Source organism: Microtus ochrogaster, chromosome 10 (assembly GCF_000317375.1).
Source record: "Microtus ochrogaster isolate Prairie Vole_2 chromosome 10, MicOch1.0, whole genome shotgun sequence".
NCBI lineage: Eukaryota > Metazoa > Chordata > Mammalia > Rodentia > Cricetidae > Microtus > Microtus ochrogaster.
In genome coordinates, this window is record NC_022016.1 from 74729608 (window position 1) to 74739886 (window position 10279).

The 10279-nt window shown below is 43.6% G+C and overlaps 1 protein-coding gene across 1 annotated transcript in view; it reads left to right on the forward strand.

Moving 5' to 3' along the window:
* The first annotated feature begins 404 nt into the window (after positions 1–404).
* Ndc1 (NDC1 transmembrane nucleoporin) overlaps positions 405–10279 on the forward strand; it is a 51495-nt gene continuing 41620 nt past the window's right edge. The window contains exons 1-5 of the mRNA XM_005353524.3: positions 405–617; positions 1523–1643; positions 4673–4774; positions 7507–7681; positions 8378–8516. Coding sequence (XP_005353581.1) covers positions 561–617; positions 1523–1643; positions 4673–4774; positions 7507–7681; positions 8378–8516 — 594 coding nt within the window. The 5' untranslated portion in view covers positions 405–560. The remainder of the gene's footprint in view (positions 618–1522; positions 1644–4672; positions 4775–7506; positions 7682–8377; positions 8517–10279) is intronic.

Genomic DNA, 10279 nt, shown 5'->3' on the forward strand with positions numbered 1-10279 from the left:
CATCTGTAATGAGATTTTATGCCCTCTTCTGGAACGCAGGCAGAACATTGTATACAATAATAAACAAATAAATCTTAAAAAAAAAAAAAAAAGAAAGAAAAAGAAAAGAATGAGGAGAAAAAGGAAAAAAAGACTACAGTTCCCAGCATGCTTCACGTTACATCTCGAGCCTATACTTTGGAACTCCAAGTTCCAGAATGCAACGCTCCTTCCTTTGCGTTGCAGGGGTTGTGGAGACTACAGTTCCCAGAATGCAGCATCGCCGTCCCTTGCTTTTGGCGCCCCGATGGACCCTGCTTCGTAAGGACGTTTTGAACTCCAGAGTAAGGTTCCTCGAGTCACAACCCCCCGGGGGACATGTGACTAAAAGACAGTTCTGGCCGGTCGAGCCTATTCAGAAGACGCCGCGGAGAGATGGTCTGTCGGCTGTGGAGGGCTCTGCTCAGGCAGTGTTTCGGGCAGCCCCAGCTGGGTCCTCGCGGGGCCTTCCTGTCTTTGAACACTGGTGGCGGGCGTGCACTCAGTCCCTGGCACGCTTGAGAGTAGGGGCCGCCATCTCCATGGCCACGGCTCCGAGTGGGCCCTGCGTCGGCGGGGCGCGGGACATCCTTTGGCGCGTGAGTTAGCGCGCGGCGACGCTCACTGCCTCCCTGTGGCTGGGCGGGCAGGCAGGCTCTGGCCGTGTGGCGCGCCTGGCTGGAAGTGGCCTGTCTTCGGGATTGGGCGCAAGGCTGTGGGGGTGTCTTCAGTGGAAGTTAGGTTTGGGGTGTTGATCTAGAGTCCGAAGTGGAAGTTGGTCAGCGCGGGTGGGATGAGTCGAATGGGAATTTGGACAGGGTAGGAAAGATGTATTGCAAAATGTTAGTGATTCGAGCTGCTGCATAATAAATGCCTTGATTCCCGGGATTGCGAAATGGGAGTTTGTGCCCTGTGTAAAAACAATGTGTGGCCTTAGCTGACGGTGGGGCTGGGAAGAATCCAACCGAGCATATATTCTTGGTTTAAGACTGTCCCTGCATCGATTCTGTGTATGGGCGGAAAGAGAATAGTATTATTCTTTTCCAATAGTGTTTCTTTCTTCTTTTTTTAAAATCTGGAATGAACTACAATCCGATAGTGTTTTACCTGGATGTACTGTAATCTATCCCAGGCTAAAAAAATAAAAGGATATTTGGGTCTGTTTGTTAACCACTTGTATCACCACTCACACTAAATCCTGTAGAATTTATTCCCGTGTTTTCTTTTTCCGTGGACATGTGTGTGTTAGTGAGCACGTGTTTGCACCCAGAAAACCAGAAAAAAAAAGATGATTTCACCCTCACCTTAAATGCACTTGGTGTTACACTTGACTCTGTCCCTGACAGTCCACGGTTTGGTAGTGGTATGTGACATTACAGAGAGTGAACTATGATTTGGATATAAATAGTAGTGGTTAACGTTAGTAGCCTATATGAAAAGGCAGGCTTTGCATAGCTAATTAATGTAACGGACTTCATGATTGAGGAGTTCTGTTCAATTGTAGGTTTTGGGTTGGAGGATAGTTAGAAGTATCATTTGGTCGGTGTTGCTTCTGCCCGTCTGTACCACAGCCTTTATAATCTTCAGCAGCGTCGATGTGTTCCATCCTATACAGTGGCTGTCAGGTAAGCGGGGAACTCTGGTTACTGCCTATATATTGTTGATCCATCAAGACGTTCACTTTTAGATAAGGTAAAGGCACGTCCTGCATAACATAAACTGCATTTTGTTATATAAAAATCAGTAAGTGTGTCAGATTTTGTGTGATGACCAAACAAAGCTCAGTAGAAGACTATATAAATAGCTAGGTATGGTAGTATACACCTGTAGGCCCAGTGTCACTGGGGAGGCAGAGACAGGATGATATAAATTCACTGGGACATACAGTGAGAAAAAGAAAAAGACTACACACAAATAAAGACTTGTCCGTTGTCTTTTCCTTTAAAAAGATGTATTTTTATTTTTTATGTATATAAGTATTTTACCTGCATGTATCTGTGTTCATCACATGTACGCCTGGTGCCTATGGATCTCCTGAAGCTGGAGTAGCAGATGGTTGTGAGCCACCATGTGGGTTCTGGGAACTGAACCCAGGTCCTTTGGCAGAACAGCAAGTGCTCTTAACTGCTGAGCTCTCTCCAGCCCCATTCCCCCTTGCTTATTTTTTGTTTGTCTTTTCTTTTGACAGATTCATTGATTTTTTTTTTTTTTTACCTTTTAGAGAAAGAGTACTGTCCCTGTCATCTTTTTAAAGTTGTAGATAGAAACTGTGACCTATAGTCTTAAAAAAATGTCCGAACAAACTAGTTAGTGGCACATTCTTTGTTTGTTTGTTTTGTTTTTTTGAGACGAGATTTCTCTGTGTAGCTATAGCTTTGGAGTCTGTCCTGGAACTAGCTCTTGTAGACCAGGCTGGCCTCAAACTCACAGAGATCCACCTGCCTCTGCCTCCTGAGTGATGGGCCTAAAGGTGTGTGCCACCACCGCCTCGCTTAGTGGCACATTCTTATAACTCAATTCTTAGAAGGCTGTAGCAGGAGGCACTGAGTTCCAGGTCAGCCTGGGATTCATATGGAGGAACTATTTCAGAAGCAGTGAATGACAAAACAGAAGCTATATAAATATTGAAGGAATACTGCCTTCTTATTGTGGTCAACAAAGATAGAGGGGCCCAAAATAAAGAATGAGACGTAGGGGGAAAGGTAGAAGCAGGCTGAAATGTTTGTTGGGGTCTTTGGATATAAAATGAAATTAGGACATTCAGGAGCCGGAAAGATGGCTGAGAGGATAAAGTGCTTGCTGCTCAAGCGTGAGGACCTGAATTTAGATGCCCAGCACACACATAAAGCCAGGTGTGTGTCATGCATCATAACCCCAGCGTTGTGGTGGAGCTCACTGGCCAGCCTAGCCAGCTGCGGAGCTCTGGGTTCAGTGAGAGGTTCAGGTCAAAACACAGGATGGAAGGCAGCAGAGGAAGAGACCTGGTGTCACCCTCTGGCCTTCAGGTGTGCACACATGAGCAAGCATGCCCACACAAAAATAAGTTAAAGCAATCAGTGAGTTTATTGAAATGTAGTTATTGACTTATATCAGTCGTACCCATTACTGTCTGCCAGACCCTAAATACCTTACGTTTGTTATCTCTTTCCTATATTGCTGCTTAATGAGGTGGTGTTGTATGTGCTTTGCGAATTCAAAACTAAGGTTCAGGCTAACGTGATCTGTTCAATATCCAGCTAGCAAATGACTGAAGTCTCTGACTTCAAATTTGTTTTCTTGCTGTGTGACATAATAGACAATTTTCAAAAATATTTAATTTGGGCAGTGTTAGCACACACTTTTTAATCCCAGCACTCAGGAGGCAGAGGCAGGCAGATCTCTGCATTCGAGGCCAGCCTGGTCTACAAAGTGAGTTCTAGGACAGCCAGAGCTGTTACATAGAGAAACCTTGCCTTGAAAAACAAAACAAAACAAAAAAGTTAAAAGACATAAATATTGTCAGACTAGGTTTTGAAATCTTGAAAGTATTCTCTAATATTAAAAAACACAAATTCACAAATTACTTTGGGAATTTTTTTCCAGAATATGTTCCTTTCTTTTTCTTCTCTTCTAAGAAACTGCCAGCCATCAAGGAGTTAGAATTTTGTGTTGTTTGGCCTTTGGAAGTATTGCTATTAATTGGTAGAGCCATGCTTTTGTTGATGTGTGTCAGCCTTTGCTAAGGCACACCGGACTGACGAAACTAACCCGTGAGCTAGTGCATGGCAGCTGATTAATTGTGGAGGCCTAAGAAATGCTGCAGTTAATCTTGGTCTCTAAATTCTACTTTGAAAAATAATTACTTTCATTATTAAGTGAGTCTGCTCAGCAAACATGTCCCGTGTCTCTTTCTTTTGTTCATATTTTTAGACAGTAACATGCATGGTTTGAACTTGGAAGCACGTTGGTTGCTGGGTTACTCTGAAATGCAAGTGTTTTGGTTTTCACGGGGACATCGCTGGTCTTTGTTATTTAGCCCTTTAGATGACTTTTAAATTACACCGTTCCCATGTTACTTTGACTTTAGCTGTAGGCACTAATTGCATTTACTAAGTAGAGTTTAAAAATTCTGTTTATGTTTTGAAAAGAAACTTGGTATGTTGCTGTGTAGTTCTTCGTGGTGAGATGTTTGCATATGGTTGTATTTTTTCTGTTACTGACATCTGTGTTATTTAAAAGAAATTCTAATACCATTTTTTTCCAGTACCCAGAACAAAGTCTAAATAACTCCCTTTGGAGTTTTTGTGTCCTATTGGACATGTCAGCAGTGTACAAATAAATGCTTAAAAAAGACAAAAAACAAAAAACAAAAAAAAGGGCAGACTTTTAATGTTAAGACTACAGTTGTTGATTCTGCTGAGATGGCTCAGTGGTGAAGGGTGCTTGCTGTGTAATCATGGGGACCAGGGTGGTGTCTCATAGGTGCCTGTAACCCCAGCTCTGAGGGATTCATGCTCTCTGTCCTGTGCTGTGTGCACAGGTACACATACATTCACACAGACTTCTGCACACACAAAGTTAAAAGCGCTGGTTGTACTTTGAACTCTTGTATTGCCGTGCACTGACAGATCTGTAAGACCTAATGGGCTGCACTAATTCATTTCTTGTCTTCTAGATTCGTTCAATGACTTATGTAGTTCCCGTGTCATCTTCTACCTCCTGCTGCTGTCAGTGGTAATTATAATAATAAGTATTTTCAATGTGGAGTTCTATACAGGTAGGTTTCTGAATTTTAATATTTTTAAAAGTTTGAACATCAGGGGTATGGCATGTGCTTGCAGTCCTAGTGCTAAGGAGGTTTGAAGGAGGGTCACTACAAGTTTGAGGCCAGCTGTAGCCATGTGCTGGGTTAGACAGTTGTCTAGGTTAGATGCCAAGACATTGTCTCAAAACAAAACAAAAATAATTTATTCTACCCAGGGCAGAATTTTAACAATGTGTTCCTAGTCATGTCCTGTTATTTCTTCAGTGTGACACTTACTATTATCTTGGTGTTTCTCTTTTGAAGATACATTTAGGGCTTTTATGAGAGACATTGTGTGAGTCTGCTTACAGGAGTTGGGTATAGACACTGGGCAGTCATAAAGACAGAGTGGAGTAGTGGCACCAGGGGCCGCAGGCCATAGGTCATTGGCCACTGGGTAAGGTTTGTTGGGAGGATGGAAGGGTCAGGAGGTGGTGCTGGACTACTTGCCAGCAGAGTGAGTGTCCTCATGTCTCAAAACTGGGTATTTATAAGGGATTTAAATCATCGATTTTACTTTTAACCACATTGAAAAAATAGATGTAACCCCTTTAATAGTTCACAGTTAGTCTTAAAGCTCTGAGTTAGCAAATGAATTATGAAATAATTCCTTATGGGGTACAGAACCAAATCTGGGCTGAACTCAAATTTGTAATCCTCCTGCCTCAGCCTCCTGGATACTAGGATTACAAGCTTATGTCACTGGCTTTGTGAGGTTCTTCTTCCACCCCCCACCCCCACCAAATAACAAAGTCTGTAGTTTTATAATATTTAATTAAAAAAAAAGGGGGGCTTTGCCTTGGTAGAATCCTGGATTCCAGGGCATTTTTTTTTGTTTTTTTTTTTTTTTTTTTTTTTTTTCAAGACAGGGTTTCTCTGTGGCTTTGGAGCCTGTCCTGGAACTCGCTCTGTAGACCAGGCTGGTCTCGAACTCACAGAGATCCGCCTGCCTCTGCCTCCCGAGTGCTGGGATTAAAGGCGTGCGCCACCACCGCCCGGCTCCAGGGCATTTTTTACTCAGTTTATTTCTTTCTTACCTTTTTAGACTCCTGAGTTTGTCACTTAAGGTTATTCAGATTATTTATTTATTTGTTTGTTTTCCATGACATCTTTCCTCTCCTTTTAGCTTTTAGTATTAAAAAGAAAGTTCTATATTTAAAAAAAGCAGTATGTAAAATTTGAAGTCCTGACTGGATGTTGCACCATACTGTTTTTCTTTGCTTTCGTAGTGTTTCTTGCTGACTGGGTCTCTGTCCATTCTAATCCTGTTCAGAGCTCCCTGGCAGATGGGCCATGTTCTTACACTCTCTCCTATGCTCCTGGGTCATCTTCTGTATGTAGGTGGGCCAGGTGAGGGCGCTCAAGTTAGTATTTTTATTTTATTTAATTTTATTTAATTTTATTTTTTGGTGTTTTTTGACACCAGGATTCTCTGTGTAGCCCTGGCTGTCCTGGAACTTGCTCTGTACACTAGGCTGGCTATAAACTCAGAGATCTGCCTGCCTGTGCTGGGTCAAAGGTGTGCGCCATGTTTTCAAGGCCTCACTGGTTGTGTTGGCGTGTGCTGTAGGAGTAGGCTTATGCTTGTACTGTGTGTTAAGCATCATGTGCTCCCAGCTTGCTCCAGAGGGTCTGTGAAGTGTTATTTGCTCACAGGTACACTGGGCAGGTACGACAGAGTCCAGGGGGCCATCTTTGACCCAGTGTGGGAGCGGCCTAGAGGAGCCAATGGCTGGACCAGACTTTGAAGGAGGAGTTGTATCTAGCAGATGACGAAGAAGAAAAATGATTTTCTAGGGAGAAGATGGAACTTGAAAGAATGTTGAGTGTCATGGCAGGGTTTGTCACAGTAGGAAGTCGGTCACATAGTTGGCTCTGGGCAGTTTTAGTGGGGAGAGGAGATGATGGCAGCTCCCTTCCATTACTCTTCGTTCTTGAGCACACAGCATCTGCAGCACCTCTTTTCTTCGTGTCTGTGTCAGGCAGCCTAGACATTCCCACAGTTGTCCTCCAGGGCACTTCAGAGAACTTCTTGAAATATCCATATAGAAGCTTGTCAGCAGGCTTAGTGGGGAAAAGAGAGGGCCGGCTCTAGCCTCTACATAGACCCCTTGCAAATAAATAATTTGTAATAACTATAAGCATTTGATATTCATTATTGTGATTTTTGTCTTTGTGGCTTATTTTTCAGAGATGAACTCTATAGTGAGTTTCAAATGCTGAAATAAAGGCAGTTTGGAGCTATCTCCTAAATTATTTTATAACACTTAGGAAAATGTCAGAATTAGCATTATATTAGTTACTTGGGAATATTAGTTTAAAGAAGTGAAAAGGCCATATGTATGGGTGCACATCAGTAATCAGGAGACAGGCAAGGGTGGATATCAGTAGTTCAGATACATCCTCCACTCTACAGGTGGTGTGAGGCCAGTCTGGGCTACACAAGACCCCCAACTATAAAACAACAACAAAAACAAGAAAAATGGAAAATGTTAATTATGTCCCTTTAAGTCCTCATCTCTAGATTCCCTGGTTTTTCTTGTATGTGTGCCTCTTTTTATTTCAATTTTTTAAAAGCTAGAGTTGTTAGCATAAGAGCTTCCTGTACTGGATTTTCATTGGTTGGGTGTTCCAGTGAGAGGGAAGTGAAGCTCACCAGCTTCAGGTTGCGGTCACAAAGCCACGGTGCTCTGCTTTCTCTGCAGTTGTGCCCACCATCCCCGGCTCCCGACTGGCCCTGATAGGGAGGATCCTTCACCCTCAGCAGCTCGTGCACTCCTTCATCCATGCTGCCATGGGAATGGTGGTGGCGTGGTGTGCGGCCATCATCACCAAGGGCCAGTACAGTTTTCTCGTGGTTCCCTGTACTGTGACTGAGAGGTATAGTAAGTGTTTTTTCTTCTTTCTAGAACCGTGTTTGCTTACCAAGTCAAAGGAGCCCTGTGGAGATCAGTAGTATAACGCTCTGCCTTCTAGACTCTCACAGAAGTTCCTGTTTCTGTGGATGAAGTGTTAGTGATAGTTTATGTTTCGGGAAATTAGCGAATTTTAAAGACATTCGTATGTGGAAGGGGCTGTGAGGTGCTGTGGGGTCTCTGGGAGTGATTCGGGGACAGTGTCAGCTGCTTGAGTGTTGCGAATGATAGCCATGGATGCAGATAGAGATATAATGGGAGAAGGTCCAGTGTGGTGCTCCCTGATTTCATATCTTCCCGGGAACTTTAAGGACACCGTCCAGAGGCCCAGAGAGGGATGTCCAGTTAGAGCCATGAGAAGCCCAGGGCTCCAACACCTCCACTAGGTGCATGCAGATGAAGTCAACTTTCCTTGGAAGCAACATGACTGTTGTGCATATTCTTACCTCAGATTTCCAAGGAAACAGCAATAGTCAGGATCTCGTGCGTCAAGGGAAAATGCTTTGTTAATCTTTTGCTTCTGTTTACCTAAAGTGAGTCATTTTGTTAGAATTGAGGTATTTCTTAAGTGATTAACTTGGAATCTTGCCTTCTGGCAAGTAGCCTTAAAACAATAATGTGTTTTTGACTGTTGAATTAATAGCTTAACTTTTCCCCTCAGCTTAGATAGCCCTGCTGCCCAAACCTGCATGAATGAACATCACCTGTTTTTCCTCCTGGCTGGAGCATTCATGGGCTATAGCTACAGTCTTCTGTATTTCATTAACAACATGAATTACCTCCCGTTTCCCATTATACAGGTAAGATATAATTTGAGCGTTTCCTTACCTATTGTACTAATATGTCTATACATATTGCCAACTTTATCTGATTAAGTCAAGATTTGATCAGTAAAACTGGAATTTGTCAATAAAACTCTGGGTAAAACTGCCTGACTGCGAGTTCAGATCCCATGAGAGTGCAGTAGCATAGGTGTCTGATCCCAGTTTGCCTGGAGGACTCCCAAAGCTCAGAGGTCAGCTACCCTAGGGTGCAGGGTGAGCAGTACAGCACACAGAGGTGTTCCTCTGACAACACAAATACCCGTTCCCACCCAGATTTGTCTGTCTTCTCTCTGTCTCTGTCTCTGTCTCTCTCTTTCTATCTCTCTCTCTCTCTCTTTAGCACCAAAATCTTCAAAAGGCAGTTTGGAAGACCTTTGTGTCCGTGAGACTTCAGTGTGTTTTGAGAGCTCCAGCCACCCTTTCCTGCTGCCACTCTGAGCATGCTGCTCCTGCTCTTGCCTTTTCTGGTCGTGGTAACACTTGCTGTGGTCCAGCAGGCTAGAGGAGGATGACAACATTCATGTGAAGGGCGTGGTGTAGCCATCTGCTTAGGGATGTGCAAATGATTTAAGACCCTTTTAGAATAAGGCATGGATGTGTAAATACAACTCTTTCATCTGGTTTGAGTGGTGTAGTAAGGTGTAGTTTCAGTTAGGGTGTGAGTGTTGCACAAATGCATGCATGTGTATGCTTGCTCACTTGCATGTGATGAGGCTAGAGATTGAAGATGGATGTCTTCCTCAATTGATTTTCACTTTAGATTTCAAGACAAGATCCCCTACTTAATCCAGAATTTATTTCCTGCCAGAGTAGCTGCCCCGAGCTCCAGGGACCGACCCTCCTGTCTTGGCCTGTGTAATGCTAAGCCCATAGGCATACACTGCCACTTCTGACTCTAGATGATGAGTGTGGGGGATCTGAACCCAGGCCCTTAGGCTTGGATGACACACAAATGACTCACTAAGCCATTTTTCCTGCTCATTCACTAAGGTTTTTAAAAAATTTAGTCTGAAGCAGGTGAGATACTCGGCAGGCAAAAGTACTTGGAGCACAAATCTTATGATCTGCACTGACTCTGGATCCCACAGTGGACCATCTTACAAAAGTCATCTTCTAACCTCCAAATGTGCGTTTTGACACATGGCTGCTTGCAGGTAGATGGACAGACTGACAGACACATACACAGAGGTTTTAAAAAACAAAAGCCCCACCTATAGGAATACAGCCTGGAGCTGAGGCATGTGTTTCCGCTATTTCTGCTTGTGTTTTTATGTACTTCATTTTGGCCCTGGCTGTGAGGCCTGGGTACTGGAATTAGCTTTCGACCCAGTCTCTTCCCACTGGCTCCCTCACTGGTGGAAAAGAAGTGGGTGTAAAGCAATCATGTGCTAAAGTGAATTCCATCCTTGAGAACCGCACACGAGGGTTCCCAGCTAACGTGTCACATGCCTGTTGCAGCGGTGAGTAGGAAGTGCTGAGAACACATCTGTGAGAAGATCTGTCCCTCAGAGCATCTGATCCTTACCTTCCTGAGGTTGTGTGTGAAAAAGAGCTTCCTTTTTAGGAACTCTCTACGTTCGTGAAGATGGATTTTATTTTTATTTTTTAAAGATTTATTTATTTATATATACAGTATCCTGCCTGCAGGCAAGAAGAGGGCACCAGATCTCATTACAGATGGTTGTGAGCCACCATGTGGTTGCTGGGAATTGAACTCAGGACCTCTGGAAGAGCAGTCA